The sequence below is a fragment of the Coregonus clupeaformis genome, unplaced genomic scaffold, assembly GCF_020615455.1.
Source record: "Coregonus clupeaformis isolate EN_2021a unplaced genomic scaffold, ASM2061545v1 scaf0047, whole genome shotgun sequence".
NCBI classification, from domain to species: Eukaryota; Metazoa; Chordata; class Actinopteri; order Salmoniformes; family Salmonidae; genus Coregonus; species Coregonus clupeaformis.
This window is the reverse complement of record NW_025533502.1, coordinates 771,975-791,020: the sequence shown is the minus strand read 5'-3', so window position 1 is coordinate 791,020 and position 19,046 is coordinate 771,975. Positions and strand designations below refer to the sequence as shown.

Sequence of the window (19,046 nt, the reverse complement as noted above, 5' to 3'; positions counted from 1 at the left end):
AGACTGGTCATTCAACTGAGACTGCTCTTCTCTGTGTCACGGAGGCTCTCCGCACTGCTAAAGCTAACTCTCTCTCCTCTGCTCTTGTCCTTCTAGACCTGTCTGCTGCCTTTGATACTGTGAACCATCAGATCCTCCTCTCCACCCTCTCCGAGCTGGGCATCTCCGGCGCGGCTCACTCTTGGATTGCGTCCTAGCTGACCGGTCACTCCTACCAAGTGGCGTGGCGAGAAGCTGTCTCCGCACCACGTGCTCTCACCACTGGTGTCCCCCAGGGCTCAGTTCTAGGCCCTCTCCTATTCTCGCTATACACCAAGTCACTTGGCTCTGTCATATCCTCACATGGCCTCTCCTATCATTGCTACGCTGACGACACACAACTAATCTTCTCCTTTCCCCCTTCTGATAACCAGGTGGCGAATCGCATCTCTGCATGTCTGGCAGACATATCAGTATGGATGACGGATCACCACCTCAAGCTGAACCTTGGCAAGACGGAGCTGCTCTTCCTCCCGGGGAAGGACTGCCTGTTCCATGATCTCGCCATCACGGTTGACAACTCCGTTGTGTCCTCCTCCCAGAGTGCGAAGAGCCTTGGCGTGACCCTGGACAACACCCTGTCGTTCTCCGCTAACATCAAGGCGGTGACCCGATCCTGTAGGTTCATGCTCTACAACATTCGAGAGTACGACCCTGCCTTACAAGGAAGCGGCACAGGTCCTAATCCAGGCACTTGTCATCTCCCGTCTGGATTACTGCAACTCGCTGTTGGCTGGGCTCCCTGCCTGTGCCATTAAACCCCTACAACTCATCCAGAATGCCGCAGCCTGTCTGGTGTTCAACCTTCCCAAGTTCTCTCACGTCACCCCGCTCCTCCGCACACTCCACTGGCTTCCAGTTGAAGCTCGCATCTGCTACAAGACCATGGTGCTTGCCTACGGAGCTGTGAGGGGAACGGCACCTCCGTACCTTCAGGCTCTGATCAGTCCCTACACCCAAACGAGGGGCTTGCGTTCATCCACCTCTGGCCCGCCGGCTTCCCTACCTCTGCGGAAGCATAGTTCCCGCTCAGCCCAGTCAAAACTGTTCGCTGCCCTGGCACCCCAATGGTGGAACAAGCTCCCTCACGACGCCAGGACAGCGGAGTCACTCACCACCTTCCGGAGACATTTGAAACCCCCAAAAAGAAAAGAAAAAAAAGAAAAAATTTAAATTAAAAAAAATATATATAATAAAAATTAAAAAAAACATTGTAAAGTGGTTATCCCACTGGCTATAAGGTGAATGCACCTATTTGTAAGTCGCTCTGGATAAGAGCGTCTGCTAAATGACGTAAATGTATGTAAATGTAAATGTAAATGAGTAACTCGTTTTGGATAAGGGGATTGTAAATATAAATGACAATTGTTTTAGATCTATTTTACCTTGTGATCGCTGGAGACCAATGTGAAACCAGTCATAAGGCAGCAAACCAAAGCATATCAACATATCACCTTTTCCACAGTGAAGTTCATAAAATGCTGGTCTAATAACAAATTACATTTGGAGACCGACGCTATAGGCTTCTGTAGCCATGCCCAAATGACAGCATAGCACCAAACCTACCGAGTTGATTTATGATCTTCAACATGGGGCCCCCAGGGGTGTGTGCACAATAAAAGTACATGCACAAGATGCATGCATACTTGCCGACCTCATGCACGTGTTTGCATGGTTCTGCGCATACTTCAGGTGATAGAAATCTGAACGCACTACCAGCGCTTTGAAAAGTTGAAACAATTATACCTGTGCTTTCCTGTGGCTATAATGTCTCCTATTCCTACCCGCGAAAGGACCAACTGCATGGACAACTGGCAAAGTTCGTTAAAATATAATTTTATTCAACATTCTGGCTGTTAAGAGGTCGTGAGAGGAAACTTTCCTGATTCAAACTAATTTCTGCCCGACGTAGATTTCAATTCAATGTCGGCTTTCCAGGCAATGTTCACCCATGACTGCATGGCCAAGCATGACCCCAACTCAATCATTAAGTTTGCTGACGACACGACAGTGGTAGGCCTGATTACAAACAACGACGAGGCAGCCTACAGTTGAGTGGGCGATGTGAGCATGGGGCGATGAAGCTGAAGGCAGCGGGGCCATGGGTAGCCTAGTGCAGTGTTTCCCAACCCTGGTCCCCGAGTACCCCCAACAGTACACATTTTTAATTGTAATCCCGGACAAGCAAACCTGATTCAACTTGTCAACTAATCATCAAGCCCTCAATGAGCTGAATGGCGTGTTTGTCCAGGGCTACAACAAAAATGTGTACAGTTGGGAGTACTCCAGGACCAGGGTTGGGAACACTGGCCTAGTGGTTAGTGTGGCCAGTAACCGAAAGGTCGCTGGTTCGAATAACCGAGCTAACAAGGTGAAAAATGTGTGCGTGCCCTTACGCAAGGCACTTAACTAATTTCCTCCAGGGGCGCCGTAATAATATGGCTGACCCTTTAAAACTGCACCTAGTCGGTATATATTACTATATGTATATGTTATTGGGCAAAGCTGAACTTAGTTACCATCAGGAGAAAAATAATTGTCCCACCATTCTGGGACCTGTGGTGCCACCTCTGTAACCAATAAGATTCACGGAAATCACAGGTCCTGCGGGTCGGGTATGGCGCACGGAACGTCTATAGAAAGCAGAGCGCCGGTATTATTTTAACAGGAAACGAACTCACTCCCGATAGACAAGCAAAAACTATTTAGAGAAATGTTGTAGCAGCCTACCCCTAAACATTAGTGATCTGATATGTATAATTCTGATCAACTGTAAGCCTCTATACACCCTGTCCCATCTGGTCAGGGGAAACAAAGTAATAACATTATGTATCAATTTATTTGTGTTAAGAATAAATGTGAATGCTAGGCTACCTAGGCCTTCTTGAATCCAAAATACATTGTGGGCCGAAGCCAAAAAACTTGAAGTTCATCGATCCCGTCGTTGGAGGAACATATGTTTTGTATATGACAGTATAACAATCCTATGATGACTATGAACTTCGCTGGCATCTTCAATTCTTGCACATTTTCTCATTAAAAGTATATTTCAACATTGTCTGCTCAAGCAAATTTGCTGAACTGCTAAACTTGGAATCTATCAGAACTCCTGTACATAACCCTCGTGATGAAGGCAGCCAATGGACTGCTTCTAAGATGTAAACAGCCTCACTTGAAAAGTCAAACTGCGGTCTGTGTGTGATTGATGAAGAGGACCATATTGCTAGCTAGCTCCCAAAGACTGAAATAAGAAATATCTATTTGCGTGCAGTCGAAATACGCAGCAGGCAATGCTAATGTTTTTTTTTCGGGGGGATGGATCAGCTTAATATTGCAGATAGATTGTATCTTCTATCAATGTAATTGTCTGCATCACTTCCAATCCCCCATGTTTTTTTTATTTTTTATATATATATTCCCCTTTATTACTTTTCAACCCCACCATCCTTTCCCTACTTGGAGTAAATTAGTGAACAACAACACCCAGGCCTCTACTTCCGGTCTATACTTACTATCTACACCTTATGGACAGAGTTAATTTTACAATAATTCTATATCTATCTATATATATATATATATATATATATATATACATATTTATTTTTTTGCTCCTAAACTTCTTCTACTCTCAACCTCTCCGATCATTTTCATGATGTCCATCCGGTTTGCTTCTAAATGCCATATCTTTCTAACTGTGCTCTTTCCCAAAAGCTCCCAACATACAACCTATATACTTATTATGGACACAGTATGCTTACATTATTAGCTATCTTTGTTATTATTTGTTGTTATTTGTTATTAGTCCCATCCTTCAACTCTATTCAATACCTCCCATCTATCTCTTAACACCATCCATATAGGATTTCTATTTGCCATATATATTTCAACCATACTGTGATGTTTTACAAAAGTTCTGAACCTTTCTATTCTCATTGCTTCTACAGATTGTGAATTAAAAATAAACATTTTTGCTAAAAGTATTATTATATTATTGATTGATTGACTATGACTTTTCAGATCACCCAGTAATGCTATCTGCAAGGTTAGTTCCAGGTAAATATTGCAATCCTTTAGCCATTCCTGGACCTGTGTCCAAAAACAAGCTACAAATGGACAGAACCAAAACAAATGATCTAATGATTCTATCTCTTCACAGCAAAATCTGCAGAGCTGGGAAGATTGTATCCCCCATATAAATAACATTCTATTGGTAGCAAGAATTTTATATAATAATTTAAATTGAAAGATTCTAATTTTTTGAATCCGGTGTCGTTTTGCGTGTCAGTTCATAAACACTATGCCATGGGATCGGTACGTCAAAGATCTCTTCCCAACTATTTTGCAATCTATATGGGACTGCTGTCAATCCTTTGGTCCTTAAGTGAAACTGATATACTTTTTTATTTATCACAGTTTTCCTTAACCAATTATGTTCTTTAATGCAAGGCCGACAGACAAGTTCCTTACTTTCTCCCCCTTCAACTTTCCTCTTCCACTTTTGCGGTAAGGCTGCAATTATTTGGTTGTAATTTTGGGTAGAGCAGACATTTCCATATGTTTTTGTTAGCTGCATGTGCGACATAACTCCACCAGTCCTACCGATGATATCATTTACGAAGATTATACCTTTTTAAAACATTCTGTCAAAAAATAAAGGTTTTTTGTCAATTAGTATATTTGAATTTAACCACAATATTTGTTGCATTATTTGTTCTGTCGTTTCTGGAGGATTAAATTGAAATTGCAACCAACTTTCTATGGCTTGTTTTAGAAATAGTGACATTTGGGAGATTATTTCCTTTTCAAATAACTGAAAGTGAGAGGTTGTAATCTGAATAAAGGGAAAAAGGCCTTTCTTGAACAGTGGGTGAGACAATCTTACTAATTTGCTTGAGAACCAGTTCGGATTTAAGTATAACTTTTGGATGACTGAAAATTTTAGTGATAGGTCTAATGCTTTAATATTTAATAATTTCTGTCCTCCGAATTCATATTCATTATATAAATATGCTCTTTTAATTTTGTCTGGCTTGCCGTTCCAAATAAAATTGAATATTTTTTTCTCATATAATTTAAAAAACTGTTTGCTAGGCGTAGGCAAGACCATAAGCAAATAGGTAAACTGGGATAATACTAAAGAGTTAATCAGGGTGATTTTTCCACAAATTGACAGGTATTTTCCTTTCCATGGTAGTAAGATCTTATCTATTTTTGCTAACTTTCTTTTGCTAATCACTGCCCTTCTTTATGAGGCTTTGGAAAGGGACCTTACAGATGTTGTATGGGGGACAGAGGAAGGGTTAGTCATTCAAACATAATGTCAACCCCTATTATTTCAGTCCAGGTAACTTGTGATTTGTTAAGGCAAATTGTATTCCTCAACTAATTTAGGCTCGCCTAAAAGGGGTTAATACTTGTGCAACAACTATACAGTGAGGGAAAAAAGTATTTGATCCCCTGCTGATTTTGTACGTTTGCCCAGTGACAAAGAAATGATCAGTCTATAATTTTAATGGTAGGTTTATTTGAACAGTGAGAGACAGAATAACAACAAAAAAATCCAGAAAAACGCATGTAAATTTTTTTATTTTAATGAGGGAAATAAGTATTTGACCCCTCTGCAAAACATGACTTAGTACTTGGTGGCAAAACCCTTGTTGGCAATCACAGAGGTCAGTCGTTTCTTTTAGTTGGCCACCAGGTTTGCACACATCTCAGGAGGGATTTTGTCCCACTCCTCTTTGCAGATCTTCTCCAAGTCATTAAGGTTTTGAGGCTGACGTTTGGCAACTCAAACCTTCAGCTCCCTCCACAGATTTTCTATGGGATTAAGGTCTGGAGACTGGCTAGGCCACTCCAGGACCTTAATGTGCTTCTTCTTGAGCCACTCCTTTGTTGCCTTGGCCGTGTGTTTTGGGTCATTGTCATGCTGGAATACCCATCCACGACCCATTTTCAATGCCCTGGCTGAGGGAAGGAGGTTCTCACCCAAGATTTGGCCCCGTCCATCGTCCCTTTGATGCAGTGAAGTTGTCCTGTCCCCTTAGCAGAAAAACACCCCCAAAGCATAATGTTTCCACCTCCATGTTTGACGGTGGGGATGGTGTTCTTGGGGTCATAGGCAGCATTCCTCCTCCTCTAAACACGGCGAGTTGAGTTGATGCAAAAGAGCTCCATTTTGGTTTCATCTGACCACAACACTTTCACCCAGTTCTCCTCTGAATCATTTAGATGTTCATTGGCAAACTTCAGACGGGCATGTACAGTGGTGTGAAAAAGTGTTTGCCCCCTTCCTGATTTCTTATTTGTTTGCATGTTTGTCACACTTAAATGTTTCAAATCATCAAACAAATTTAAATATTAGTCAAAGATAACACAAGTAAACACAAAATGCAGTTTTGAAATGAAGGTTGTTATTATTAAGGGAAAACAAAATCCAAACCTACATGGCCATGTGTGAAAAAGTGTTTGCCCCCCCTGTTATAACACAACTCAACTGTGGTTTATCGCACCTGAGTTCAATTCCTCTAGCCACACCCAGGCCTGATTACTGCCACACCTGTTCTCAATCAAGGAATCACTTAAATAGGACCTGCCTGACAAAGTGAAGTAGACCAAAAGATCCTCACAAGCTAGACATCATGCAGAGATCCAAAGAAATTCAGGAACAAATGAGAAAGAAAGTAATTGAGATCCATCAGTCTGGAAAAGGTTATAAAGCCATTTCTAAAGCTTTGGGACTCCAGCGAACCACAGTGAGAGCCATTATCCACAAATGGCGAAAACATGGAACAGTGGTGAACCTTCCCAGGAGTTGCCAGCCGACCAAAATTACCCCAAGAGCGCAGCGACGACTCATCCAAGAGGTCACAAAAGACCCCACAACAACATCCAAAGAGCTGCAGGCCTCACTTGCCTCAGTTAAGGTCAGTGTTCATGACTCCACCATAAGAAAGAGACTGGGCAAAAATGGCCTGCATGGCAGAGTTCCAAGGCGAAAACCACTGCTGAGCAAAAATAACATTAAGGCTCGTCTAATTTTTGCCAGAAAACATCTTGATGATCCCACACCTTTGGGAAAATAATCTGTGGACTGACGAGACAAAAGTTGAACTTTTTGGAAGGTGTGTCCCCCATTACATCTGGCGTAAAAGTAACACCGCATTTCAGAAAAATAACATCATACCAACAGTAAAATATGGTGGTGGTAGTGTGATGGTCTGGGCCTGTTTTGCTGCTTCAGGACCTGGAAGACTTGCTGTGATAAATGGAACCATGAATTCTGCTGTCTACAAAAAAATCCTGAAGGAGAATGTCCGGCCATCTGTTCGTGACCTCAAGCTGAAGCGAACTTGGGTTCTGCAGCAGGACAATGATCCAAAACACATCAGCAAGTCCAACTCTGAATGGCTGAAGAAAAACAAAATGAAGACTTTAGAGTGGCCTAGTCAAAGTCCTGACCTGAATCCAATTGAGATGCTGTGGCATGACCTTAAAAAGGCAGTTCATGCTCGAAAACCCTCCAATGTGGCTGAATTACAACAATTCTGCAAAGATGAGTTGGCCAAAATTCCTCCACAGCGCTGTAAAAGACTCATTGCAAGTTATCGCAAACGCTTGATTGCAGTTGTTGCTGCTAAGGGTGGCCCAACCAGTTATTAGGTTGTAGGGGGCAATCACTTTTTCACACAGGGCCATGTGGGTTTGGATTTTGTTTTCCCTTAATAATAACAACCTTCATTTCAAAACTGCATTTTGTGTTTACTTGTGTTATCTTTGACTAATACTTAAATTTGTTTGATGTTCTGAAACATTTAAGTGTGACAAACATGCAAACAAATAAGAAATCAGGAAGGGGGCAAACACTTTTTCACACCACTGTATATGTGCTTTCTTGAGCAGGGGGACCTTGCGGGCGCTGCAGGATTTCAGTCCTTCACGGCGTAGTGTGTTACCAATTGTTTTCTTGGTGACTATGGTCCCAGCTGCCTTGAGATCATTGACAAGATCCTCCCGTGTAGTTCTGGGCTGATTCCTCACCGTTCTCATGATCATTGCAACTCCACGAGGTGAGATCTTGCATGGAGCCCCAGGCCGAGGGAGATTGACAGTTAGTTTGTGTTTCTTCCATTTGCGAATAATCGCACCAACTGTTGTCACCTTCTCACCAAGCTGCTTGGCGATGGTCTTGTAGCCCATTCCAGCCTTGTGTAGGTCTACAATCTTGTCTCTGACATCCTTGGAGAGCTCTTTGGTCTTGGCCATGGTGGAGAGTTTGGAATCTGATTGATTGATTGCTTCTGTGGACAGGTGTCTTTTATACAGGTAACAAACTGAGATTAGGAGCACTCCCTTTAAGAGTGTGCTCCTAATCTCAGCTCGTTACCTGTATAAAAGACACCTGGGAGCCAGAAATCTTTCTGATTGAGAGGGGGTCAAATACTTATTTCCCTCATTAAAATGCAAATCCATTTATAACATTTTTGACATGCATTTTTCTGGATTTTTTTGTTATTCTGTCTCTCACTGTTCAAATAAACCTACCATTCAAATTATAGACTGATCATGTCTTTGCCAGTGGGCAAACGTACAAAATCAGCAGGGGATCAAATACTTTTTTCCCCTCACTGTATTTGTTACTTAATGTATTAATTTAAAAAATATATTTCAATCCCACTTAACACAAAATGTGAAAAAATACAAGGGTGGGTGAATAGTTGAGATACCCACTGTAAACATAGCAATGTGTGAGTCTTCTCCTAGAGGCAAAACTGAGCGATTTCCCCTTAGATAGGCCAGCTGCAAAGTCAAAATAGGCTATACTGTAAAAACCTATGAAAATAAAAATGGCTTTGGTCTTCATTTAAGGTTAGGCATTAGGGTTAGCAGTGTGGTTAAGGTCAGGGTTAAAATCAAATTTTATGACCCAGAACAAAATTCATGATGAAAAACACTAACCTGCACTGTGAACCAAAGCAACCAGGTTTACAATCTCCGTTGCAGAGAAAAGGGGTTTTGTCCATAGTAAGATAAGACAGTAAATAAAATACAAAACGATGAAGCCGTTATTGTGAATACGACAGTGGTCGGACAGTGTGGCACTTAAACTCCTGTGCTAGTCGGAACTAGGAAATTCAGAAATGTCTGACTTGTAACTGGTTGAAAGTGGCCCTTGTATAACTACAACCAGTTAGTAAATTGGAAATGTCAATTTCCTAATTAAGATTAGCACACGAACACTACATTGTACATAAGAATATTCATACCACCCATGGGACTTAAAGAATGAGTTGTTTAATTTGGTCAATGACACTAAAGCCCTGGTTTAGACCCAAACTACTTCAGGACCACACAGTAGACAAACATTGAATTTTGCAGATAGAAAAGCTATTCCTTTCACGTCAGAAGCCATGGGGCAGCGCACAATTGGCCCAGCGTCGTCCAGGTTAGGGGAGGGAATGGCCAGCAGGGCTATAGCATGGCGTTTGCAACGCCAGGGTTGTGGGTTAGATTCCCACGGAATGTATGAAAAAAAATAAATAATGTATGCACTCACTAACTGTAAGTCGCTCTGGATAAGAGCGTCTGCTAAATGACTAAAATGTAAATATAACATGCCATTTGAACTTTCTACATTGTGCCATGCTGAAGACGCCCCAGGCTTTAGGATGGCATTTCAGGAATACTGTTGCTGAAATACAAACACATGGGCCAACACTGAGATAACACCTTCTGTTCACTTAACTAGCAACAAATTAAATACAAGGAGCGCTATATTTGGTTTTGTAGTTTATTTTTATTGCACTCGTAGAAGTGACCAGTAAGCACTTTTATTTCATTTAATCATAATTATTTGCAGCATCGCGTTTTTAATTTTATTAATTGCAGGCATCTTTAGTCACTGAGCGGATGGTCTGTAGAGTTAGGAAGTCTTCAATATCCAGGAACTACTTCCAGGCACAAGACCCATCTCTACTCTTGATACAGACAAGGTTTTGGCCATTGTCAGTCCCCCAATCTGTCCACAGGCACTCATCTGGGGAACTGGTCGGACAGGGGAGGGAGTTGCAGCGGATGATCTGTGTATCGGAGTAGGGAGAGAGAAAGACCAAGATAACTGACTGATCATTACCCCATACTCTAGCTCATGTATACTTCCTTTTAAAAAAGTGCAGCGTAAATATTGAACAAAACTGGTGTACTGTAATATTACTATAATTCCCCATCACACACCGTTCAAACGCAGCCGCTTTGGTAGCGGTGATTCAAGCTCTTCTTTTGCATGGCACTCAAGTCCTCCCAGCGTGGATTATAGCCACACAGTGTTATGTACATCCTTCCAGTCTCCAGCATTCCTACAGACAGAGGAGATAGTGAGTCAAAGTGCTGTGGGGAAAACAAGGTGAAGGGTAAAGTCGACCCTAGATGCCGATCTTGGCTCAGTTCAGCATTTGTTCCACTAATGGTTAAGGTTAGGATTGGCATACGTTCCTGGAGGAAAACTTCACCCTGGAGCGTAAAGACATACTGATGCAGCCCAGAACACAGATATCTCATCATAAGTGTACATACTAATAATAAGTAAGTAATGGATTAGTTGTAAACATTTTACAGTGCCTATTGAAAGTCTAAGCTCCTTGAACTTTCCACATTTTGTTGCGTCATTGCCTCAGTTTCATGGATTTACACTGAACAAAAATAAACGCAACATGTAAAGTCTTGGTCCCATGTTTCATGTGCTGAAATTAAAAAAAGACCCCAGAAATGTTACATTAGCACAAAATGCTTCTCAAATTGTGCACAAATTTGTTTACATCCCTGTTAGTGAGCACTTCTCCTTTGCAAATATATGATATTCCATCCACCTGACAGGTGTGGCATATCAAGAAGCTGATTGAACGCAGGCGCTGGGGACAAAAGGCCAGTAAAATGTGCTGTTTTGTCAACAATGCCACAGATGTCTCAAGTTGAGGGAGCATGCAATTGGCATGACTGCAGGAATGTCCACTAGAGCTTTTGCCAGATAATTTAATGTTCATTTCTCTACCATACGCCGCCACCAACGTCATTTTAGAGAATTGAAACCAGCCACCCGGACAGCTGATGAATCTGTGGGATTGCACAACAGAATAATTTCTGCACAAACTGTCATAAACAGTCTCCGAAAAGTTAATCTGCGTGCGCATTGTCCTCACCAGGGTTGACGTGACTGCAGTTCGGTGTCTAAAGTGGGCTAATGCTCACCTTCGATGGCAACTGGCAAGTTGGAGAAGTGTGCTCTTCACGGATTATTCCCGGTTTCAACTGTGCCGGGCAGATGGCAGATCACGTGGATGGCGTCGTGTGGGCAAGCGGTTTGCTGAGGTCAACATTGTGAACAAACATAACTACATTTTAGCGATGGCAGTTTGAATGCACAGAGATACCATGACGAGATCCTGAAGCCCATTGTCGTGCCATTCATCTGCCACCACCTCATGTTTAAGCATGATAATGCACGGCCCCATGTCGCAAGGATCTGTACACAATTCCTGGAAGCTGAAAATGTCAGTTCTTCAATGGTCTCCATACTCACCAGACATGTCACCCATTGAGCATGTTTGGAATGCTCTGGATCGACAGAGTGTTCCAGTTCCCGCCAATATCGAGCAACTGCACACAGCCATTGAAGAGTGGCACAACATTCCACGGGCCACAATCAACAGCCTGATCAACTCTACGCAAAGGAAATGTCGTGCTGCATGAAGCAAATGGTCACACCAGATACTGACTGGTTCTCTGATCAACGCCCCTAACTTTTTTAAAGGGATCTGTGACCGACAGATGCACATCTGTATTCCCAATCATGTTAAATCCATAGTTTAGGGCCTAATGAATTAATTTCAATTGACTGATTTCCATATGAACTATAACTCAGTAAAATTTTTGAAATTGTTGCATGTTGCTTTTATTTTTGTACACTGTACATTGCGCCATTCATTTTCCCTTCTATCCCCAATGATGAGAAACATAACATGATGAGACTCATAACATGATACTGCCACCACCATGCTTCACAGTAGGGATAGTGTTCTTTGGGTGATTTGCAGTGTTGGGTAACGCTTTGCATTTAGGCCAAGAAGTTATATCTTAGTTTTGTCAGACCACAACTTTTTGCCACATAGCTACAGAATTCCAAGTGTTGAGCTTTTTTTTGCATACTTCAAAATGAGATTCAAGGTGGGCTTTCTTGAGTAAGCCCAGTTTTTGGATTAGTCCATTTCTTCTGCAAATGTTGGTACCAACCATTAGTTTGTGATTAACGGCGGCTGAGCTAGGGCGAGGTTTGTGGGACAAGGGCAGATCCCAAAGGGGCCAAGGGCAGGGTCTTTTACAAAAACGTCTGTAGAGTCCAAATGGTTTGAAGTACTATTAAAAGCAATTTATGAAAAGCTGAGACTCATGAACACGTTTTGCTCCACGAAGCTCACAAGAGTCCTTAGAAGGTAAGGGGTTCTTCTACATATGTCCTCGGATTTCCAATGATCTATCTTTAATACTGTAATACGCTTACATAGTTGCTGTCACAAACACCAAACAGTTGTCACTGACTAGTTGGATATTAATTTCCCACTGAGGAAACAATTTCTGTACTTGGACAATTGAGCATTCATAAATTCATTTTCAAGTTTCTGACTTGGTGGATTTTTTTGTCGTTGACATTTGTCAATAAAACTCATGAATGCAACTGTTTATGTCAAATTTGTGTTTTACTTGTAGCCCTGGCTGTCCTGAAAATAAAATGGTAAAGCACTTTACTGTGAGGCTAAATTTAAGGGCTGGACATGCAGATAAATGAAAAGCACATTTTTGCTGGGGTCTCAGGACTGATAGGGTTAACCAGTGCTGGCAATGGAACTTGGGTAACGTAGTGAGAACCGCACCTATGAAGAGATACTCCTTGTTGATTTGCAGAGTCACGCCGCATGCGGCTGGGGAGGATGCAGTGAAGACGGCGTGGATAACCCGGTCAGGACCTTTGAACATCTAGCCAATCACAAGGAGAAAAAGAAAGCTCTTTCAAACACCTACATATACAGTTTGAACCTCACTGACTGCAGCTCTCGGGCACTGTCAGTCTTTACTAATTCCATTCTTATACACCATCCCCTCAGTCTAAAGCCCTTTGATGTTTCCAGATCTGTAAGGTGGAAGCAATACTTTATTTAATCAAGGTCTATTTTACAGATGAGCCCTGAATTACAGGAACACACAAAACGCAAGCATAAAGTCATTTAAAAAAACAAATCAGTATTAAGGTCCTCAATCAGTTTCCTGAATTGCCCTAGACGCACCAAAACATCCAACATTTAGAAAATGTTGAAGATTGTTCTACATAGTCGGTGCAAATAAAAAAGCTGCTTTACCTAATTCAGAGACCAAAGGAATTTCCAGAGTTAGCCATCCCTGAGACTAGGTGTGGTAACTCATATGTCTAAAGGTTAGTAATGATATAAGGTACAGTGAGAGTTTTTGTAATAGGGCTTCATAAAAGAAAATATAGCAATTGATCAACCTGTGACATCAAATAGCACCAACCAACTATCTGGTAGAGAATGTAGTGATGAGTACTAAACCAGTCGCCCGTAATAAAGCCTTGATAAACTGCATCTAATGGCTTTATTGAAGTGGCAGCTGAGTTCATATAGAGGACGTCGCCATAGTCTTGGACCAGTAGGGTGGACGCGCCACAACTACACTGCTTATACCTACCCAGATCTGCAAACATTGAAGGGTTGGAGCCAAGGGGAAGGGAGTGACTTGGGACCAGCTGTCAGACTGGGGTTCAGGGGGCTTCAATGTTTTAATGCAGGAAGGAACAACCACTTAATAAAAAGGCTGATCATACCTTGATCTGATGGATGTCATACTTGTGGATGTTACCAGACACAAGTTGCACTCCAATCACCTTGGCCCTGATCACTAGAAGAGGGAAAGAGTGAGACATGGTTTAACTAACATTACTGAAATAATCCATTCCGGTATACTGGTCAGTCAGACACTAAAGGTTTAACGTTGTTACGCATTTGAGAGGCATATGAGCGCCTCAGCTGTAATCAGAGAGGAATATGCCTGGCCTGCTCTGAGGCTCCTGTCGGCTCAGGAGGAAGCTAGTCAGCAATCTTTGGGAAAAACTGCACCGGAATACACACATGCGCATAGGCAAAACATCTTGTGCTCATGAATGTGCGGTGACGAAGGACACTTTGATAATGAATAAAGTTGACTTCATAGCTTTTATTGATAAGGTTATCAATACGACGCAGGTTGTGGAAAGCAGAAATGTCAGGTTGAAAGTTAATGTGGAGATGGCAAAAGAGATATTGGGGGTAACAGATGTTACTGTTGAAATGGTTGTTGACATGCTGAACAATCCTAAGGGTGGAGTGTTTCAGCATGATATACAGGTAAAAGTCAGTAAATTAGAATATTTTGAAAAACTTGATTTATTTCAGTAATTGCATTCAAAAGGTGTAACTTGTACATTATATTTATTCATTGCACACAGACTGATGCATTCAAATGTTTATTTCATTTAATTTTGATGATTTGAAGTGGCAACAAATGAAAATCCAAAATTCCGTGTGTCACAAAATTAGAATATTGTGTAAGGGTTACATTTTGAAGACACCTGGTGCCACAAACTAATCAGCTGATTAACTCAAAACACCTGCAAAGGGCTTTAAATGGTCTCTCAGTCCAGTTCTGAAGCCTACACAAACATGGGGAAGACTTCAGATTTGACAGCTGTCCAAAAGGCGACCATCGACACATTGCACAAGGAGGGAAAGACACAAAAGGTTATTGCAGAAGAGGCTGGCTGTTCTCAGAGCTCTGTGTCCAAACACATTAATAGAGAGGCAAAGGGAAGGAAAAACTGTGGTCAGAAAAAGTGTACAAGCGATAGGGATCACCGCGCCCTAGTCAAGATTGTGAAAAAAAAACCCATTCAAAAATGTGGGGGAGATTCACAAGGAGTGGACAGCTGCTGGAGTCAGGGCTTCAAGATCCACCACCAAGAGACGCTTGAAAGACATGGGTTTCAACTGCCGCATACCTCGTGTCAAGCCACTGTTGACCAAGAAACAGCGCGAAAAGCGTCTCACCTGGGCTAAGGAAAAAAAAGAGCTGGACTGCTGCTGAGTGGTCTAAAGTCATGTTTTCTGACGAAAGCAAATTTTGCATTTCCTTTGGAAATCGAGGTCCCAGAGTCTGGAGGAAGACAGGAGAGGCACAGGATCCACGTTGCCTGAAGTCTAGTGTAAAGTTTCCACCATCAGTGATGGTTTGGGGTGCCATGTCATCTGCTGGTGTCGGTCCACTCTGTTTCCTGAGATCCAGGGTCAACGCAGCCGTCTACCAGCAAGTTTTAGAGCACTTCATGCTTCCTGCTGCTGACCTGCTCTATGGAGATGGAGATTTCAGGTTCCAACAGGACTTGGCGCCTGCACACAGCGCAAAATCTACCCGTGCCTGGTTTACGGACCATGGTATTTCTGTTCTAAATTGGCCAGCCAACTCCCCTGACCGTAGCCCCATAGAAAATCTGTGGGGTATTGTGAAAAGGAAGATGCAGAATGCCAGACCCAACAACGCAGAAGAGTTGAAGGCCACTATCAGAGCAACCTGGGCTCTCATAACACCTGAGCAGTGCCAGAAACTCATCGACTCCATGCCACGCCACATTAATGCAGTAATTGAGGCAAAAGGAGCTCCAACCAAGTATTGAGTATTGTACATGCTCATATTTTTCATTTTCATACTTTTCAGTTGGCCAACATTTCTAAAAATCCCTTTTTGTATTAGCCTTAAGTAATATTCTAATTTTGTGACACACGGAATTTTGGATTTTCATTTGTTGCCACTTCAAATCATCAAAATTAAATGAAATAAACATTTGAATGCATCAGTCTGTGTGCAATGAATAAATATAATGTACAAGTTACACCTTTTGAATGCAATTACTGAAATAAATCAAGTTTTTCAAAATATTCTAATTTACTGACTTTTACCTGTAGATGAAGTTTAATGGGGTTTTGGGGGAGGGAGAAGTAAGGGATTTATTTGGTTTTGAATTATATTTTCATGGTGGTACAGAATTGGGCGGATCATGATTGATAGTACATTCCAGCACAATAGGTGGCGGCATGCACTTACACGATTGTTTGCTGAACGCCATGATATCATAGAAGTACAAGGGTGGAGCAAAAAGCCACAGACACTCGGCCCTGCGTGGAATGAGTCTGACACATGCCATAGAGGATCAATGTGACAGGAAATAGGTGAGACTATTCCACCCTTCACCGTTCCCTCTTATTATTACCGGTATGTTGTACATAAAGCAGGCCATCCCTCTTAATATAATGAAACAGATTACCTGTCAAAGATAAGTGATATAGCCTACCAATATTAATTGATTTCAATAGTCTACACTACAACAGTACCTTGTGTTAATATTGTCTTACATTTAGCCCATACACAATCCATGTCTCAAGGTTTAACAGCCTTCTTTAACCTGTCTCCGCTTAATCTACACTGATTGAAGTGGATTTAATAGGTGACATCAGTAGGGATCATAGACTGGCCAGGTGAAAGCTATGTCATGGAAAGAGCAGGTGGCCTTTAAACGTTTTGTACACTCAGTGGCTATCTCATTTAGCTTTTGGACAAATAATGCATCTGTAGGCATACTGTTTATGCCAAAATCAAAATATAACGCAGGGTTCTCAACCCTGTTCCTGGAGAGCTACCGTCCTGTAGGTTTACATTCCAATCATATTCTAGCGCACCTGAATCTAACAATTACCTTGTTGATCAACTGAATCAGGTTAGTTACAACGGGTTGGATTGAAGACCTTCAGAAACATAACTCTCCAGGAACAGGGTTGGAGAGCCCTGGCTGTAGCCCATTTTACTGTTGCCTACTTATGTAAATAATTGTGTGCGAATGTAAATATAGGCTTAATAACAATGTCCCAATTATTATTACAACGACCACAGACAATTCATAAAATGTTAGCATGTTGCGAACTGATACAGTAGTAACTCAACATGTGAAGAGAAGTTAGTCAAATCTTGCCAAAAATGCCTTACCGACGTCTGCGTTGCAAAAAGCCTGTTGAAGATGCGGAGTGGGGCATTTGCAAGCTTCTGCGATGTCTCCAACCCGCCAAAGGAACAGAACGAACAGAGTAATGACAGAACTGCTTGCGGACCAAGTCATTTTGGAAACGAATTATTCTACTGTCGGCTCAATGGAAAAATATATAAATCTATCGCCTTAGGAAAAATGTTTAACCAACGAGAGCTAAAGAACAGAAATCTTTAGTCCCAAGTTTTTTATGTGGTCGAGTGGTTCGCCAAATATCGCAAAAGGATACGACTAATGAAAGGGTGAGGTGTAAACTACACTCGAATGAATTTCAACCGCATTTTATTGGAGGCTGTGACTCCTCCCCCAGTCAGAACCAAGCCAGTGGTAGGCTGAGCATTTCATTAATCCAGAATCGCAGTAAAAAAAAAAAATCCACTGCCTAATTGCGCATCACAGCGGCATGCCCGGCTGCCATAAATTCCATAAATTGTCCATCTTTCACTTAAACAATGGGGATGAATCAGAAAGATCAGTGTTAGGCTACGCCTACTGGAATTCCTTAGTTTTGTTGTTTTCAGTTTTTTTTTTTACCACCTTGGAAAACTTTAGAGCAGGCTCAATTTACCCGACTGCTCAGTTCACTTGCCGTAGGCAATTAAGCAACCCGTAGCCCTTTCCACTCACAGCCCCTGTCATCCCGTATATGAGTTGAAAATGGCAGATGTTGTTATTGATAAGTGCCTAAATTGAAACGCAGTGGATGTACAGGAACACGCTATACATGACGTAAGAGCTCAGGTTCTCCACTTCACAGTGCTGGTAGGGGTTTTGACTGACAGCCATTATAAACTTGAACCCCGCACGAGACAAGAAGATAACTCCATCCCTCCCTCTAATTGGGCTACTTTTGAACATTTGTTGTTGTCTGAGTGAGGGAAATGCTGTAAATCAAGAGGAGTCCATGTGTTATGAAAAATGTGTCATTAAGGATTATAATAAATACCACTTTGATGTCATACAAGCAAACCACACACCCGTCAGTTCAAATGTGCACTTCACATTACTATATTTGAAAACTGATATAATTTACAGTATCAATGTTTATGATCCACAGTTACAATGATGACATGCGTTATACCCTGGGTTGTCCTGAACAGAATGAGCCTATCTGTGTCATATTGTGAAGAAAATTAGCCACGGAACACACATTTCAATGCACTCATGACCCCATTCTATGCACACCAAAATTACAATCTGTTTTTCTGATTGGTTGTATTTCTGCCTTTTGAAGGCCTCCCAGCTAGCACATCCTTGGAAGTTGTGGAAACGCACGTTTTTGGTTTCCCATTGGTTCTGGGAACAAAGCCATCGATTTCCTGACTGGTTAAACATTACGTTTTTTAAACATTCTGAGACCGGAAGTGAACATTTCACCTGTTCTGGGAACGTTTTACTATGGTTCCCTGAACGTTTTCCTGGGAGTTTATTTTTAAGCTCTGATAACAGAAATTATAGGTTATTTGAAGGTAATTAAATAACATTCTGAGAACATGTTTCAAATAAGGCTTTTAATAATATTGCTAGCTTAGTCTTAAATGACTAAAAAAAAAATGACAGTTTGGTTTGACTGTTTTCAACTCCAAGCACAGATAGGACACATGGAAATTAATTTGCTACAGCATAAATTTTTTTGTTGTGGCATCTTCTGTTCTCTATCCATGGAATTAGCCCACTGCGCCACCAGGATGGAGCTAGCATGCTATGTTTTTTTTAAAGTCATACAAAGCTGTTCATTTTAGTCTATTCAAACAGAGCCATTTCAAAGGAAACAAGCACTCATTAAGATCAGATGTGGACAATTAGTGGGCAGCCA

The 19,046-nt window shown here is 41.7% G+C and overlaps 2 protein-coding genes across 2 annotated transcripts in view; both read right to left on the bottom strand.

Annotated features, from left to right (window-relative positions):
* LOC121551209 (metalloproteinase inhibitor 2) overlaps positions 1-19,046 on the bottom strand; it is a 54,633-nt gene that overhangs the window by 21,962 nt on the left and 13,625 nt on the right. The gene's annotated exons all lie outside the window — the stretch shown is intronic.
* Positions 9,816-17,501, bottom strand: LOC121551210 (metalloproteinase inhibitor 2-like). Its single transcript, XM_041863765.2, has 5 exons — positions 17,173-17,501; positions 13,928-14,001; positions 12,963-13,065; positions 10,273-10,394; positions 9,816-10,118 (listed from the first exon to the last, which is right to left on the bottom strand). Exons 1-4 carry the CDS (start codon positions 17,300-17,302, stop codon positions 10,276-10,278), a joined length of 426 nt encoding a protein of 141 aa, XP_041719699.1. The 5' UTR covers positions 17,303-17,501; the 3' UTR covers positions 9,816-10,118; positions 10,273-10,275.

Coding starts and splice junctions, on each gene's coding strand:
- LOC121551210 (XM_041863765.2), bottom strand. CDS start 17,302: ATGACTTGGTCCGCAAGCAGTTCTGTCATTACTCTGTTCGTTCTGTTC. Junction 14,002..17,172: donor TTTTTGCAACGCAGACGTCG/GTAAGGCATTTT, acceptor TCCCTCTTCTAG/TGATCAGGGCCAAGGTGATT. Junction 10,395..12,962: donor CAAGGAGTATCTCTTCATAG/GTGCGGTTCTCA, acceptor CTCTGTCTGTAG/GAATGCTGGAGACTGGAAGG.